Source organism: Lutjanus erythropterus, chromosome 4 (genome assembly GCF_056507025.1).
Source record: "Lutjanus erythropterus isolate fLutEry1 chromosome 4, fLutEry1.hap2, whole genome shotgun sequence".
Classification (NCBI taxonomy): Eukaryota; Metazoa; Chordata; class Actinopteri; order Lutjaniformes; family Lutjanidae; genus Lutjanus; species Lutjanus erythropterus.
In genome coordinates, this window is record NC_139320.1 from 23,633,007 (window position 1) to 23,652,039 (window position 19,033).

Genomic DNA, 19,033 nt, shown 5'->3' on the forward strand with positions numbered 1-19,033 from the left:
AAAACACTGTATGAGGCGCTCGTGCCTGGCGGGACTAATATATATCCATATTGCCGGCCGTGGCATGCTAGACCCGTCATCTTTCTGGAGCAGCGCGTGGATTAAGAGTTGGATGGTTTTCAGAATGATCTTCTCAAGTCTGAAACAACCCCCCCACCCTGTGGCCCTGGCACACACAGACAGCTGAAAAATGATTGTGTTTGAAAGAGAAATGAATCTTGAAATGAAATTTTGACAGTTTTGGTCTCAGCTCATTTTGAAGGCACTGGTTAGTGTTTACTCGTCCTGTGTAAAGAGAAAGGGGAAATAGCAGTTGTCAGACTGCAGCCACTGGAGGAGTTTTCTACAAAGAGGCAGAAAAGGCAGCAAACGAGCCCAGAGTGACATGCTGGTTGAAAATATTTGTTTATATTTGTCATTCCTTCCTGGATAAAGATTAATACTTCTGATAATTGTTTAGTGTCATTTAGGATGACGGGAGAAACTTTTAGAAAAGGGGATGGAGGAGGGGCTCGACTTGCCAGGGGCAAATAAAATGACATGTCAGGCTGGTAAATCTGGCAACTCACATGCCTGACTGGACAAGTGGTTAAAAAACAATTGAACACAATATTTTAGTAGAAAAACAATGTGACACACATGGTTAATGAGTCCATCTCAGGACAAGGAAGTGGGTTTGTCATAACATTTTCAAACTAGTACTGACTATACTACTATAACTATTGACTGGTCCAGTCGACAGAAAAATAATCACCAACAACTTAATGATCGATTAATTTAAGGCTGCAGCTAACGAGATTTTCATTATTAGAAAATAATCTGCTGATAATTTTCTAGATCAATCGATAATGAATTTGTCTATAGAGTGTCACAAACGTTGATCAAAATTTCTCAAAGCGGTGTCTTTTAAATGTCCTGTTTTGTCAGTCCAAAACCCAAAGATATTCAGTTTAATATGATAATAAACAGAGAAAAGTAGCAAATCTTCATATTTTACTGGCTAAAAATAGCATATTTTGACATTTTTGCATGAAAAAATTACTTTAATTCTCAAACATGACAGTTAAATTTGGTCTTTGTTGTTATTAAAAAAAACAAAAGTAACCTCAGGCAAGTAGATTTCTGATCCACCTACCCGACCAGGCAAGCAGAACAAAGCAAAGTTGAACCCTGCGTGACTGAGGAAATTTAAGCAAACATTTACAGCAGTACAGGGCTCAAAACTAAATGTTTCACCACGTTCCCAAAACTCAGAAGGGGGAGCGCTGAAATTATTCCAGCAGCCACTCAGACAAGGGTCCTGCAAATGCATCTGTAGACATTTTTAATCAGCCCAAAGAGTCTCTGATAATCAGCCTGATTAATCAGCCAACCAATTAAACTTTTCAATTACCCCTATATTTACTAGTCATAATTTTTTTGAGAAACTGAGACAATTTATTTGTCTGGAATGATTAGTTGATTAATTATTGGTATAATTAGTCAAATGATTAACTACTAGAACTTTATCAAGCAAACATGCAGAACACTTCTTGTTTATTTGCTCTCAAATGTGAGAATTTGCTGCTTCTCTCTGTTTTATCTCACTGTAAATTGAATTTTTAAATGTTAGTCATACAAATAAGTCGTCTGGAGATGCTACATTTTGAAAACTAATTACCAATGACATGATTGTGAAAATTAGGATTAGTTTCAGGCCTACATCTAATACACACACGAGTATCACATTTACAAAATGCCAAATTTAAAAAAAACATGTCCGTGCTCTATAAAGTGCTACTTTCGTGCAAGTTGGTACTTAAAATAATTACTGGAAAGGCAGACATGATGAAAAAAATCCCCCTTTGCATGCCTGATGATTTTGTTTTAGTAAATGAAAAATGTTTAGTCTTACAATATATAATATGTCGTTCCTACATGAAAAGAGTGGATGATGTTAATCCACTGCAGCATCATTAAGCCTCTCAGTCTTCCCTCTTTTCCAGAGTAATATGAAGGGACAATGAAGGGGTTTTTCTATAAACAGACACCTCAGAGGTTACCTTTGCGGTTTCATTGTGGTTTTTATGGACCTTTAAAAGTGCTGAGATTTTTATATACACTTGCAGCAATGGATTAGCAGAGAATGACAATCAAATTTCACAATAAAAAATACTCTTTGGACATATCAAGTGGCAGAAAAGCACTTAATAGGACTTCAAAGTCATGAAACCTCCACAATTTATATTATAGAACCTGGATGTTTCATTAAACATCCAGGTCACAGAAAAGTCAGTCCAAAATAAAGGAGGCAACTGTGAAAGAAACATGCAGAGAAGAGTGTTTTGGCAGCCTGAGCAGAAACACTTAGCCTTTAACCTCTTTACAGTAAATTACATTCTGTTTTGAGGCTGGATTATGTGATACTATAAATCACGAGCCTGTGGGAACACGTTTATGTATGATTTCATCGAAGGTGACTGTTGTCCAGGGCAGTAAATTGAAAACGATGGGAAATATGACTGTGTGAGGTGAATGGGTGCAAGTGCTCATCTGTTGAACCAGAATGAATTACCGTTAAAGAGGAGAGCGAAAAGATAATATGGGATGCTTTTAAATGTCTGCCATGATAATGTATTAGTGGGTATGTTAACTCCGTGGATGCATTAGCTGTGACGCTAGCCTATAATGAACAGAATGTGTCTTCCTAACCAAATCATCCCACTCGCTATTGTGTCAGCTTGTGAAATTTAAGCCGTGCAAATAGGGTGAAGTCACTAAAGGTCGAGCTTTTCTCTGAATGAGATTAAATCCTGTCATCTCAACCAGGTCCCTTTGTAGCATTATGGGGCAGAAGCACACAGACAATTGGGCCACATTACGCAACTGTCAGAATTCAGCCGTACTAACCTTAAAATTTTTTGAGAAAACGCTGTGAGGAAAAAAAGCTTCTGTGTGGAAAAAAGTAGGCCTCTATGAGGTCTTTAGTGTCAACGTGACATTTCTCCAGCAAGCTTAAAAGGGTTTTGCCAGCTGGGAGCTGATGAGCAAGTTGAGCTAGCTGCAGCAACAGTCTGTTATTATTGAAAATGGATCAAATGAGAGCTTCCATTTAGCTTTACTTAGCGAAAGAAAAAAAAATCTGCCTGTGTGGATGCAAATATTATTCTAACAGATGATTTCCTCTCATAATGGACGTGCTGCACGTCTGAGAAGCATTGGCACTCATGTGTAGAGAGTCTGAGCCCATGTTGCACAGGAAGATGTTTCAATATGTTAGTGGTGTTCTTGGTTTGGATGATGTCTACCAAACTGGCATATGATGGTGTCCATGGTGAAACACTGCAATGGACAATGCCATCATTGATATTACCATATATTTTCTTTTATACATTTTATATATATGTATCTTGGATATTAATGACTAATTGGGCCGTACTGATTATTTTACTTGTGCGCAAGGTGTTATTCTAATACACCTATCCTTCATTTTTGTGCTCTCTGGGTGACACTGCTAAAAATAAATATTCATCAGTTTTAAGGCACTTTAAAATCACAGTGTTAGGATGGTAGAGGCCTCAGTGGTCGATGACTGTGAGGCACAGAGATGGGCCGACTCTATCGCGTTCATGTTTGCGATTACAGGAACCAATATTACCACAGTTTTCATTACTGTTGCAGTATTGTTAAAATGTGCTGAAAATATTCAAAAAGTCCTGATACACATACTGAAATCAGTTTTACATTGAAAACCTCCTGATGATTTGAAATCGCATCATGTCCTCTGTGATGTCTTTGTTGTCACTGATGCAAAACAAACCCAAGTTGCTGCTGTGCCTGCATCCGGTGACTGTAACTAACGTTGGTTGATGCTGGACAGTATTTACTCTGAATTTTTCCAAACCTATCATTATGATAATTTTTTAAAATATATTTTTGGGGGCTTTTATGCCTTTAATTTCATAGGACAGCTGAAGATATGACAAGAAAGGGGGAGGGAGAGTGAGCTGCAGAGAACTCACAGCCTCATTATGTGGGGCGAACACGACTGAGCTACCAGGCACCACGATAATTAACGGTTGCAATGTTAATATTAACAGTCTGGAATTTTATCACAGTTTATTGTGAAACCAATTATCGTTTCAGCCCTGTTACTAGCAATGTTGTCATCTTACTTTGTGAAACGTAGCAACTCTCTGGACAGTTTCTTTCTCTGTGCCATGACTCCTTCTTGTTGCAAGTTTCAAGCAGCTTTGCAAAAACATGTCAGCACTGATATAAGGAATCGATCAGCTTGGAGGCATACGTTTCTGATCCCTAACACTGTTACTCAACCAATAACCTCTGGCTAACACTCTCACCACCTGTTTCTCCTCTTCCTACAGGGGGCATCTTTGAGACCCTTGAGAATGAGCCAATCAGTGTTGAAGAACTGGCCTTTAAATTTGCTGTAACCAACATAAACAGGAACCGGACCTTAATGCCAAACACCACATTGACCTACGACATCCAGAGAATAAACCTATTCGACAGTTTTGAGGCCTCAAGAAGAGGTGAGGATGATCTTGTTTAAGTCTGAGAACTTTCTGTGTTGAAGAAACATAAAAGACTGTTTTTGATGTTGGTAATTTCTCTTTCCGTTTCATTTCCACTTCAGCCTGTGACCAGTTGGCGTTGGGAGTTGGGGCCGTATTTGGCCCCTCACACAGCTCATCTGTCAGCGCGGTCCAGTCTATTTGTAACGCCCTGGAAGTCCCTCACATCCAGACACGCTGGAAACACCCGTCAGTGGACAACAAAGACAGCTTCTACATTAACCTCTACCCTGAATACACCTCCATAAGCCGGGCTGTGCTGGACATAGTGCAGTTCTACAAGTGGAAGACGGTCACTGTTGTCTACGAGGACGCAACTGGTGAGTCAAAATGAGACTTGATGACAGAAGACATTTGCTGATAATCCCAGAGGGACAATTATTGATCAAATGCTAATTATAGATAATTATTTTGACTGATATTGGTTTTGCAATATGATTTGCAATAGTAGAGTAAATGATCATTTTTATATCACTGTCCTTATTTGTTTGAAAAACATGTTAAAATGACAACTCTGCCTCACAACATTCATTATTCAAAAGCCTTTCAACACACATTTCACCTTTAACACATACTGCACTTTCTGTGATTTAACAATTGCACAAGGCCGTATTGCAATTTTGCTAAAACTTTCAATGAACTGTGCAGCCCTACATTGATAAGAAGCGACGTGGAACGATCACAGTGTTTGTTGACACTGAAGAATCTGATTTGAAAAAAATACAATGACACCCACATAAAGTGTCTAACAACTAACTTCACACGCACACACTTACACAGTTAAACTGTGTGTTCAATATGTGCATCAACACAACCAACAGCTGCTGTGACTAATAACCTCAAATCTCAAGGATTAATACGGTCGTTCACATTGAGTTGTCATGAAGAAAAAATCTGGCTGAGTAATACACCAATATTACATCAATATCATGACATAGGATTAGATATCATCATCGTTCTATCATGATATGTCATAAATGTTGTCTTCACCTGGTGTTAAAAGCTGCACAAACTGTTTTAAAGACCTAATTTGCTCATTTAAACATACCAGTGCCCTGATATAATTTTGGACAATAACATTTATTGTTAAACTGTAAAATATCCTGCCTCTGTTACATGTCTTTGTCAAAAGGGTAAATCACTGCTGAGGATAAATGCAAAAAAATTAGAGTTTAAGTAAATATTCAATATTCTGTACATTATATTCTGCATAAAGGATATCAGCCAGTATATCAGTATCAGATTATTTTTTTAATCCCTAATATTGTTATCAGCCTCAAAAATCCAGCATTGGTTGAGCCCCAGTTAGATTTGAGTAATTAGAAGACTGTTTTAGCTGTTCTGTTTGTTTCTTTATCCACATTATTGATGATTATTTATCAGAAATCTCTTGGTTTTATTTTTTTTTTGTGACAGCACCAATAATCATCCCTACATTTTATCTGCAATATCAAAATTAAGTTATTTGATATATTGTGATATTTGACTTTGTCCATATCCTATTTATTATTTTCATAGCATCGATGTCTAAGGATGTTGCAAACAGAATTTTCTTGTACTTGTCGAAATGACAAAGATATTTTATTCCTACAGCTCCTACAAGTCTTCTATTATCAAAATCTCATGGGAGCTGTAGTTGTTGAATGCAAACAAAAAACTTATTGTTTTGTCTAGGTGTTAACAACAAGGTGCTCAAATTTTAGTAGTTAAAATATGGGCCAAAAAAACTTATTACAAGAAATGAGCCTCTCAGAAGAAACAATGACGGGACAATGCACTGTCAAGCTGAGGCAAATGGAAACAGAGGCCAGCCTGGAAAGAGGCTGAGACCTTGTTTCTCTTTAGAAATGATCATGTTGATGTTTTGTGATTTAGAATTGATTCTCTTCATTTAAAATGCTCCTCCACAGCTTTTAACAGACACACTTGATGTGCCAACCAGTGCGGGAAAGTTCTCAAAATCATAAAACAAAAAGGTGTATTCTAAAAATGTTATCACCCTTCAGATGACAGCTTGATGGTCTTACTGGACTCCCTTCTATTGTGAAGCTCACAGCTAATGTACGTTTGTTTTGACCGTGACTTTAATTACAGAGAATAAAGCAAGAAAAATCAGAGAGTCTGAAAAGTTGTTCAGGAGGAAACGTGTATAATGTACTGAATTAAGTATTGCATGAATATAAAAGTGCACTATGCCTGAAATCAGGGATGGTGCCTGAGAACGTCAAGCTCTGTGATTAAAGCTGTGATACAACAGTTAACACAATAAGGACTGTATAACAGATCTGATTTATGTGTATTGTTAAAATGCTAAGGTGCACAGAGCTTCCAGTTTTTTTTTTTTGTTTTTTTTTTATGTTAAGATTTCCTGCTTTTCTTTGTTTTGAAATCTTTGTAACTTTAACATCTTTATGTGTCTGACTGCTGGTCAGAGAAAAGAAGCAATTTGAAGATAACAGGCTGACTTCTGGGAAATTGTGAAAGACATTTTTCACCATTCTCAAAAATTTCACATGAATGACTGCTGCACCCCATCACAACTACTCCACTCACAAAAGCACCAAGGATACAGAGAAATGATGTAAATGTAAACAGCAACTTATGTAGAGGATTTCGTGTTGCAGAGTTATGAGTTAGTTAAAAAAAAACTGCTCATGATCATCTCAAACTGAGTAACAAGGTAAAATCTGAATAAGCATCCACTCTCTAAACTGTAGCAGGCTGCAGAGAAGTGATGAAACACGTGTCTTACCTTTTGAAGAGCTTCTTCTTTGACATTTGAGGTCCTGTCAGGTTTCACAGCCTGCAGCAACCACCGCACTTCTGACAGTCAGGCTCTGATTCTCTCACCGTCTGGTTGTTCTCGAGGCAGTTAAATACAACAGGTCACTCGGAGGCACAAGATGAACATCGTGATTCTGAGGTTGAAAACGATTAATTGTTTCACTGCAGCGCCAAACACCGCCATTGCTGTTTGCATGGAATTGCAACTGAAATATGGTCTTTTCCTGACCTATAAACAGCTGTCAACTATTGGCTTTGCTGTGACAATTTGGCTAGTCTGATGAATATGTCATATGTTAGTGATATTCAGCTCGAAATACACTTTCACACACAGTAAATGACATTTGAGAGCCCTGATATCTTATGACGAAACGACGCATCAAAAACACGTGCCAACCACGCCTTTTCCACCTGCGTCCAGCACAATGTCCCATTCCCACTTCGCCTATTTTGCACGCTTTATTTTGAAAGTCTTCGCCGGAAGTGTGGGTGTACTACCTTGTCTGCAGTGATGTCGCTTGACGAATGTGAGGTCTACGTGTTCCTAGCTTTGACTATTATCGCTATTATTACTATTATTACTATAATTATCATCGTCATTATTATTATTATTATTATTATTATTAGTGTGCATAAGTGAAGATTATAACGTGTCATAACTAACAGTAAGTTGCCAGGCATTAATTGGGGAAAATATTAGTTACTTAAATTCTAAACTGATATTGTTTGGGTGTACGGTTGGATTTTATTTTTTCCAGACATTCTGTGATGTAAAGTTTACCTCTGGGTGGAAATGGCGGCTCACCTGTGTATCCAAATGAGGGTTCCAGTAGAAAGTCGCCCTCCAGTGGTCACAAACGGGAACTGCACCGTCAAAATTCGTCAAGCTAGCATAGAGATTTGAAAACGTATATTAGCACGTCTGTAAAACAAAGTAAATCAATGAGAAACGGACAAGTTTCCTTCAGTGAGCTAACGTTCAACTGACAAATTTAATTTTGTGCGAGTAAGGTTGACGGGAACTAATTACCCTCTTACAAGAGCAATGAGTTAATAAGGTTAAATTAGCTCACTGTTGTGGTGACAGTGGTTGACAGTGTATTTAATCAGATGTCGTCACTGCCCTCTAGTGGCCAAATGACGAACTGCAGCATTGAAATTAGTAAAAGTAGCGTCAATGGAGACTCGAAACGCATGCTAACACTTCCGGTTACCGCTTTCAAAATACAGTGCACAAAGAAGTCAAAGTAACGTCAACGTAGATTTAAAAACATGCCAACACTTCCGGTGAAGCCTTCAAAATAGTGACCAAACGGAAGTAATTAAAAAACTAAATGACCATAAATAGTCTGCAAACTGCAGCTGAACTTGCTAACGACAGTTTCACTAAGGAAAACTGATCAATTAAGGTCTGTATTAACAGCAGGTGGGATTAGCGAGTCATCGGAGTGAATTTAAAAATGAGCTCTCCAGTGAAAAGTCGCCCTCCAGCGGTCACAACCGGGAACTGCAACACCACGTTCGTCACCGCCACCACCAGAGAGGTGACAGCTAATGTTAGCACTTCTGTCAAACAAATTACAACAATGAGAAACGAACAAACAGAAAATGTCTGTATTTTTCCTACTTCACAAAGCTATATTAGGTTGACTGTTAATGTGTTTGCGCTGCCCTCTAGTGGTCACATCGACGAAGTGCGGCACAAATTTGGTCAAAGTTGCGTCAATGTAGCCTAAAGGAGCATGCCACAACTTCCGGTGAACACTTTCAAAATACAGTGACCAAAGCAAAGCAATCAGATGACCTAGTCTAACCGGAATTATTTTTAAATTATTATTTTAATCATTGTAGGCGCAGTTACATCTTAGACCCTCGGCTTCATTTGGTATCCATGGTAACCTAGTTACTTGCTGCTAAGGAAGTTGTTTACCAGACGAACACTACAAATGCAAATCCATCAAAGTGCTGGTGAACTTGCTAGCAACTGTTCTACTAAATGTTAGCTAAATGTTCTTTGGGTTTTCTGTCCATATTCTCAGCTGGACACTGGATATATTTGAGAACGTCGGTTTGTGAACCATCTGATCATTCAATTATTCCATCTAATCTGACATAATGAAATGTTGACAAAGTGGATGTTGGGCAAATTAACATTTTGACTGATGTTTACTCTTTAGAAAAGCCACCTACCCAGTGGTGGACAAAGTACTCAACCCCAGTACTTGAGTCAAAGTATAGATACTCCTGGTCAAATATTACTCAACTACAAGTGAAAGTTGCTCAGTCAAAATTTTACTCAAGTTAAAGTACTAGAGTACTTGGTTTTAAAAAATACTTAAGTATTCAAAAGTACGTTTTTAAAAATACTTAAGTATTCAAGCGTTCAAATTACAAAGTACATTTTCTAATATCAATACATGCTGTATTGTTTTCATGATGCATTTACAGAAGCTTGTAACTCTCTGAATCCATCTAATGATGCACTGATGCTTGTAGAATCACTCTGCTACACAAAGTCTATAGAAACAACAATAAAAACTTCAGCATAGAAATACAATCAAAACCAAAAAGGACAGCTATTGTCATTTTCTGATGTAACTGTATTAAAATCACATCATAAAATTAGATTGAAGCCAACTCTAAGGATTTCTCCAAGTCTGGTAAATAACTGAGATTTCTTTCTGTCTTCAGAGGCAGTATATATACATGAATTATGCTGTATTTTTCACCCCGATAAAAACAATCCAACTTTAAAAGCTACCTGGAATAATGAATAATTATAATAACATCTTGAGATTTAATTTTGTCTTTCTCCTGCCGTCACCATTACAGCTTTTTGTTTGAATGAAAGAGGGAGAGCTTGCTTGTTCTTGTTACAGAGAGCACCTGGATGATGTATTTCCACTTTTACATCAGTCCCATTTGAGAGGAGCTACTGTGATTTAGAAAAGAAAAAACGGCATCAGGTGACTTCAAAGCTCAGTCAAAAAGTAACAACAACCTTCCTAGAAATGTAGTGGAGTCAAAAGTACAATATTTGTCTTTGAAATGTAGTGGAGTGAAAGTCAGAAGTTTCCAAAAAAAAAAAACAAATACTCAAGTAAAGTACAGATACTCAAAAAATGTACTTAAGTACAGTACTCAAGTAAACGTACTTCATTACTGTTCACCACTGCACCTACCTCACGTATTTTGAAAATTAACAACATGGAACCAACACAAAACTGATTGTATTTTAATTACAGTCTGTCACACTACAGCACAAATAACCTTTTCATTTGGAGTAATTTTTAGGGACGCACGATATTAGATGTTTGCCCACATCCAATATGCTGATATTTCAACTAATTTTGCAGATACATGCACCTATTTTTTTTATCTATTTATTTATTTTTTTCATCAGCATCAAGTCTCTCCTGTAGTGGAATTAACACATTATTATGTCAACTCCAATATACATTAAACATTTAGAGGTGTTCTGATACTATTTTTCCTTCTCGATACTGATTCTATTGGCTGATACCAAGCACTAATTGAATACTAGTTTGTTAAAAATTACTATTATTAACTTCTGTATACTACTATCCCTGTGTGATGTGATATTATTGCTAGAAGCGTACACGATTGCTGCTGGGAAGTAACAGGGTCCTGTTTCAGGATTAATAATTTACATGGTATTAGATTGGTGCACTGATACTGGTGTCAGTATTGGAACAACCCTAGCAAACATGCAAGGCTTTTCAAAATCTACACATTCACGAGGCAAAATTTGAAAACTCTTATGACAGGCTTTCACTGGTGCCTCTTTTTCTCCGTTCTTCACAGATTCGTCTGTCATAACAGTTCATTTCGGGACAATACTGATGTTTCGTCTTAAAGCCTTTATTGGCCGATGACAATGATCAATATTATTGTACCTCCTCTAATATTTATAGTTGAATCAAACACCTACAGAGGGTGGGCTTTATGTATGCATGTGATTTTGCGAGTCGATCTAATGATGGTTCTCTTGTCTTTTTATTTAAGGGCTGATTCGTTTGCAAGAGTTGATCAAAGCTCCATCCAGATACAGCATTAAAATCAAGATCCGTCAGCTGCCAACAGGGAGTAAAGACGCCCGTCCTCTGTTGAAAGAGATGAAGAAGGGGAAGGAGTTCTATGTCATCTTTGACTGCTCGTACCAAACATCAGCTGATGTTCTCAAGCAGGTGAATAACGAGCCAAGCAGCCTGAAGCCTACGCTAAGCAGAGGTCATTGTCCTCTGGGTTTAGTTCATAACTTCATATCCTGACAGAAATCCAATTAGACTTTTTCAGCGCAGAATAGTCTCTGTGTTATTTTGGTGTTTCTTCTGCGTTGCTTTTGGTTTAATATTCACTATGTGCAAGATTAGTCAAATTCTATCCCCTTCAGAAATCCTATGTTCATTTCCAAATCCAAGCAGAGCCTATTTTCGAGCCAGACATACACATTTAGAACCAAAAGCTGCACAGAAGATTAATTGGAAACACTACGCTAACATGAGCAAATTGTGACATATACTCACTTCTTTATGCAAACCGTGCGTGCAAACAATACAAAATGAGGCAACTCAGAAAACAGACGGAATGTGTAATTTACAAGAGTCCCTGGGCAGAGATATGGTTGGATAGCGTTAGGGATAGAAAAGATTATTTATCCTGGCTGGAGCAGAACTCTGGTGTGAATGTACTAACTGAATCACTCCTTCTTCTCTCATCCTGTTTAGATCTTATCCATGGGGATGATGACTGAATATTACCACTTCTTCTTCACCACACTGGTAAGAAAACTTTCACTTCCACGTGTGATCCACATTTATGCATCTCAAGAACACACAAAGGTTGTTTTGTTTGACGTATGCGTGCAGGAACTTTGACTGTTGATGTTTCCTTTTGATTGAAAAATCTGATGGATACGTACGCTGGTAACATGCCATGTAATTACACACTGTTCCATTGTCTTAATTAAGTGTCCTTTTATCCTGCTCAAGCTTAGATGTGTGCACCCACCTCAAGATTCTGTTATGCAAAGATTATGCAGATGAACTCAAACATCTGTGGTTTGTTTTATAATAAGATTGCTGGATGTTTTCAGTGCCCTTGGCATAATTCCATGGTATTATACCGTATATTGTTCCACTGTTTTAATCAAATGTCCCTTTGCCCTTGCTGAGTAAAGTCACGTCTACTTTTACGCAGAATCACATTAATTCTGCACTGACGGTGTTGTGGCACTTGTGCAGGACCTGTTTGCCCTCGACCTGGAGCCGTATCGCTACAGCGGGGTCAACATGACAGGCTTCAGACTCCTCAACATAGACAGTCCTCAGGTGGCCTCGGTGGTGGAGCGGTGGGCCATGGAGAGACTGCAGGCTCCCTCCAAAGCTGAGACCGGAATGATGGAGGGGATGATGACAGTGAGTTCACCTTTACCTTCCTCTTGTCACTCCTTATGTTAAAGGTCCTGTGTGTAACATTTTGACAAACAAGCGACAAACCGAACGCTAGCTTTAGCCTTCCACATTTTCATGAGCTTGGTGGCTGCAGTGGGTTCTCCTACACACTTGGCAAGGAAGGATGAGGCGAGTTGGTAGCAGTCTCCAAGCTCACAGCTAGATTCAACTAAATCCTACACACTGGTCCTTCAAAAGTCTGCCAAGTGTCCTCTCACATGGTATTGTGATCGTTCACACGCTGTAAGCCAGAAATTCTCCATTTTCTCTCAGTCAGGGACTCCTTGATGCGTGAGTGATGTGTACTTGACTAGCGGTAGAAACATTCATATACACACTCAACAAAAATATAAATGCAACACTTTCAAGGGTGGACTGCTCACAATAAGAAGCCACTTTAAAATGTTTGATTTTTAAAATAAAATATTTGTTAGGTACTGAACTATGGCTGTTTGAAATAGACAGATCCAACATTTTTGAGGTCACGACCCGCCTGTACTCAGAAATATTACACATGGAGCTATGAGGCCTTTTTTGAAAGTATTTTTATGCAATCATAATTTAAATGAATCTAAAAACTTCACACACACCCCAGGCAGAGTGCCATGGACCTCTGTTTGAGAAGTGCTGCCATAAGCAACATGTTCAACAGGTCACTGGAAAGCCCATTAAATCCTTATAAAGCTAAACAATAAACAAAAAATATATGAACGGTCTACAAGCTTGTCAGCTGAGAAGAGTTGGCCACTGCTTAAAACAGTCGTTCGTCATCAGTTTGTCAGTCATCGGCCCATTTAATTTCCACACTGTGCCTTCTATTGATTTGATTTTGTGTATGCGGTGAGATCAAGCTGATGAGTCACAAAAGCTTCCCAGTTCTTGACATTTTTTGAAAGGGTGAGGGAATGAACAGAATTTACGAAACTTGTTACAATCAAAGGGGAAACCAGTCAAATTGAACTCAAATTTGGCCGAAAATGATGCTCTAATACGAAACAAGGCCACTGCAGAAATCCAGACATAATCACTGACAGATTATATGTAAATATATATAAAGCCGCACAAGACCCTAACACAGAATTAGTCGGAGCCCACACTTAAGTCAGAATCCAGCAATCCACCACGTTGCTTTCTGATTGTGTGGACAATCAGAAAGGTACTTTAAATAAAATTGCTCACCAGATTGCGCTCACTGTGGCTGGGTGTAGGTGCCTGTTTGATTGCTCTCCATGTAGTTTGCAAAACTAGCGCTGCAGTTTTGGGGTGTGCTTTTAGGAAACACGCGGCGCCGTGCGTGTACATCAACAGCCCTGATGTGATAAGCGCGTGACGTGATTTGTGCTCCCCGCTGATGGATGATGACTGGCGTGTTTCTCTTTCAGACGGAAGCAGCTCTGATGTACGACGCCGTCTACATGGTGGCTGCCGCCTCGCAACGCGCCTCCCAGATCACTGTCAGCTCCCTTCAGTGCCACCGACACAAGCCCTGGCGCTTTGGATCACGCTTCATGAACATGCTCAAAGACGTGAGTTTGGTTTATGAATGTGTGACACCCGCCCCTCTTCCTCCACTCATTCATCCAAACGTTTCACAGCCTGCCGCCTCGATCTCATTTCCTCGGGAGCAGGAGCAGAAACAATAGAGTTAGGAGATGTGATGGACGAGGAACATGTGTGTGACGATTATACTGAAACTAATTATTCTCAGGAGATGAGGATTGATGTCATGTGCTGCATGTTGGTTTCTTAGATTAGTGGGCTGTCAGATGAGCTACTGATAAGAGCTGTTCATTGAGAGCTGCTGCAGCTTTTTATAAGGATGTTTAATGGAAACAGAATAAGATAAGACTTAATCAATTTAAAATGTATTAGTTTTTAACATAAATTTCACCCCATATCTGCATTGTTTTCAGTTTGAGGGTTGCCATAGCTTGTCTCCTGGTAATTGAAAGTGAAAAGTATTAAATTCTGCATGAACTGTTGATCTGACAGCAGACAGAGCAGGATCACAATGAGACAGAAGCACATTTAAAAACACTGACACTTTGGAAAATACACAGTGGACATGATGCCAATTTAATTGTGTCAGTGGACTTTCTCAGCTCTGCTAAGATATATTATTTGAATTTGATAGGCTGTCTTGTTATATTGAACTCTCTAATTAGAGGTTTCTTTGATGAATGAGCTTTTCAATTAAGAGTGGGGACAGAATATTGAAGGACACAGGAGATACCAAAGAGCTCAGAGAGTGCAGGGAGTAAATAAAGAACTTTTTAGGCTTGTGATCAGCATTGCTTAAACACACAGAGGTATAAAATATGAGCTTCTTGTCCACTGGTGATTAACAGTGTATTGTTCTGCGTTCTGTCTTCTGTTCGATAAACATTACGTCCTATATCTTCTCAAGCATTGTTTTTGTATGACAGTGCATTAATTTAAAAGGACCGTACTGGTGCTTTCGCCCATTTATTACAAACCGCTTGCACCAAAAACTACCAGACAATATTTTCCAACCACTTACTATATATTTTTCTGTTGGCAATCAGCGTAAAGGCTCAGCACAGGTACAAAACAGGCAGGCAACTGACAGAGCACGGCCAGTATGTATACTGAGGAGGCTGATTAGGAGAACAGGGGGCAGGTGTGTGGGCAGGTGGAGGTCAGCTGAGGACAACAGCTGAAGGGTGAAGCACAGACATACATACGTAGACGCCGCATTGACTGCTTTGGTTGCGGTGATACATCAGTGTCGTTACCATAGTGGACCGAGCAAAACTGGCCTGTGAATAAATACCACAGAAGTATAATAGAACCTGAACATCGCATTGCTGCTCAGTCTAGTTTTCAGTTTTTCCCAGTGGTATTGCAGCCAGTAATCCCAATCAAATCATAAAGCCTTTCTCCCATAAGCCACCATTATAAAAGAGACGTCTCTAAAACTGTTGATGGACACCTTGAACTGCAAACTTAATTTTGACTCTTTCTATTATGTTTTTTTTTTTTTTATCCATGATGGTTTTATATGAAAGTTTTATATTTGTAAAACTTTCCTCGAGCTGAAAAAAAGTTAAAATTATTAAAATTGAGGGAGAAACACTACAGCACTGCAGAAGTGTAAAAGTAAACCTGGAAACTAGAAAACTTGACGTATGCGCCAGGTGAGCAATTCTCATTGAACTGAATGTGCGCCATCTTTGTATCCAGTAAGTGGTTCATAATAATAGATCCATGACATATACATATAAATGAGGGAGCTGTTGTTTTTGTGGATAAAAAGCACTATAATGTTAACATTTCACAACTGCTGTCAATGAGTCATCTTATATTCAAGGGTAAATTTCCTTAATCCATGTCGATGAACCTTGCGTATAAAAACGACTCACTAAATGAAATAAAATGTAAACATTATAGTGTTTTTTTATCCAGAAAAAATGCACCCAGTTACTTGTACTTGTTTACAGGCCAGTCTTTCCCTGTCCAGTATGGCAGCGACACTGATGTGCGATCAAAAGGATAATGCATATATATGTCTACTGGACAAATGTCAGCATCTGAAATGACAGGAGAGGTTAGTGGCAGGCAACCAGACCAAACAGTGACACTGATAGTTAGAACTGGTAGAAACCATGACAATTTGTGTCCATTAATTTTATCACTGTGTAAAAATAAACATCTTGTCTATGTTTATCAGTTATTGCCTGGTAATTCAGCTGAGAGTTAACACACCTGCCAAGTCTTATTTTTATACCCATGAGACTCAGGCTTTTGTTTATCCGCTGACATCTCACACCGACAAAAAAAAAAGAAAAGTTGTACGTTGCAGTGTAGTTCAATGACAAAGCACAGATTTTGTTTTCTGTATTTCTGGGAGTTTTTTTTTTTTATTTGGCAAGATCATAGTGAGTGATATTGTCATTGGAGGAATTTTCGGTGCCTGCTGCTCTCGAGTGTTTTGTGCTGTCACTGAGAGTGTTGCGTTGTTTCTGCCAAAGCTTGACTTGACAATTTTTGAACTTTTTTTTAAATATGTGTTTTTATTATACAATGAGGTTGCGTGGATTTTCTCTATTTCTTTAACAATCCACTTGGCAGGTATGACTGATTTGAAAAAGTCTGCACTACATTACCACACAATAATCATGAAACATTGAAAATGATCAAATTAGACATGATGTTCACTGCGGCAGACACTTATAGCAAGTTATTTTCTCTCTGCAGTTCCTCCAAGGTGAATTTGATACGAAGTACAGCGGCTGCATAGATGGTGGAAGATACATGTAAAAACAAATCACTGGTACAATTGAAAAATTATCAGCAGTTGCATAGTATAGAGAATTTAAGTTAAAATGGTCAAACATTCAAAATACTGATATGGTTCTGTGTGATTGCATTTTATAGCCGCGCTATCTGAAGTGGCCTTCAGCAAGAAACTGAATCCAGGGGTGCTGCTCTGTGGCTCTGCCTGCACTCTGCTCATGTGGGGGAGAGACAGCAAAAAGACAATTTCCCCTGCAGGAATCAATGCTGTATCACATATTTAATGCTAAAAACTGAGTTCTGCAGAGAAAGTTTCATTAAGAACCCCCAGCTCAAGAAAATTAGGTTCAGCTTTGTGCACTTGGACTGTTTACCTAAATTTACTGATCCGCATACAGAGCATGTTTGTCAATGAAGGTGGTGTATAGAGGCCTGAGGGAGAGACTGGAAAAAAGCAAATGAGTTTTTCTCACTATGATGTCTGTCCATTATGTCCATGGATGTTCAGCAAGGTTTCAGTCCATGGTGTGTCTAAATCTCATTCTTATCCTTTTTTATCATCTGGATTCTCCAATCCGAGAAGAACCATGTCCTCACTACATGTACAGTAATGACACCAACACATGGTCGAGACAGAGACACTTTTGATTGGTGAGGATTTAAAAAAAGAGACTTAATGACAGGAATAAATCTGGACTTAGGGGTCAAGTAAATCTCGCAGATGTGTGCAATAAGACTGTGTGAAGCGGTCTAATCAAAGAGCAACTTCATCAAATGATACTCTGTAACCTTCTATACATGCAAAAGATCTTTGCATTAGAAACTTTACAAAGGGGATTAACACCCCTCGTGATGTCAGCAAGTTTAATCTCGAATCTTGTGCGGGCGACATTCCCACGTGCCACGGTCAGTAGAATTATTTCCACTTACAAACGGACTGATGTAAGTTTCTGTTTAAAGGCTGTAAGAACAGGATGATGAAACACAAAGGCTCAGTGTTGTTTGTAATTGATTTTTAACAAAAAAATCCTCCAGACACCTCAAAAGCCACTTAAACATTCAGATAGTTTCAGTATATGTGGTGGTTTGGAGCTTTTGCCAGCACCATGTGCTCAGTGTCAATTGGTTTGTGTCCCTCCAAGTGCCCCAAAATGTCCTTTAAAAATAAACAAGAGAGCACAGCTCTTGTATCATTTATTTCCCAAATGTGTTTGGTTATTATTTCTGGCTTCTGTTCATGGAAAAAACCCAACGCTTATGTCCTTTTTCAAACATAGTAACAGTTTATTAGTGTTTACACTTACTCACAATAATCCACAGGCCTTGTTGTGATCACTTTCACTGAGAAATACTTTTTTCCCCCAAGCAGATCAACCAACTGTCTTGTGTTTGTGCTGAAGGAATAAACTTGTATAGATTATCACAAGTAACCCAGTTTTTCTGTGATGATATGCGTATGAGGGAGCAGCAGGATGCTTTTGTTTCCGCAGTTGGGGATTTTTCCATCAAAGTGTGATTAGATTATTTCTTATTTAGGTGTAATGCAGCAGCCTCAGTTAGGAATGTGGAGCTCTGCTTTCCTCGCATGTTTCTAAAAGTCAGCTCAGACCAAAGATTCACAACAAGACAAAACCGTTTTAGAACATAGCGGGGAAAAGTTGCAGCAGTGTGAATTGACTCAAGCTCAACCAGTGGCTGGTTGTAGAACATAAGGTGCATTGCTTGTTTCAGCAGCAAATCAGCTCATAGCAAAGTCACCCGGCTGAGTCAGTTGTCAGTAATTTCAGAGTTTTTGACGCAGGAAAGAGGGAATCACCTCATCAGTTTGTTTGTGGAACAGCCGTGTCTGAATGCCACAAGGCTTTAGGCCTCATTCAGACAGAATCAGGCGACAATTAGCAGCAGGGTTGTGCAGCTTTCTAGCAGACATGATCAGAAAATAAT

The 19,033-nt window shown here is 38.8% G+C and overlaps 1 protein-coding gene across 2 annotated transcripts in view; it reads left to right on the forward strand.

Annotated features, from left to right (window-relative positions):
- Positions 1–19,033, forward strand: part of LOC146328379 (glutamate receptor ionotropic, kainate 1) — a 34,676-nt gene that overhangs the window by 7,544 nt on the left and 8,099 nt on the right. For both annotated transcript variants that reach the window (XM_084717385.1, XM_084717386.1), the window contains exons 2-7: positions 4,365–4,532; positions 4,637–4,894; positions 11,385–11,566; positions 12,107–12,160; positions 12,623–12,796; positions 14,215–14,358. In XM_084717385.1, coding sequence (XP_084573511.1) covers positions 4,365–4,532; positions 4,637–4,894; positions 11,385–11,566; positions 12,107–12,160; positions 12,623–12,796; positions 14,215–14,358 — 980 coding nt within the window. The remainder of the gene's footprint in view (positions 1–4,364; positions 4,533–4,636; positions 4,895–11,384; positions 11,567–12,106; positions 12,161–12,622; positions 12,797–14,214; positions 14,359–19,033) is intronic.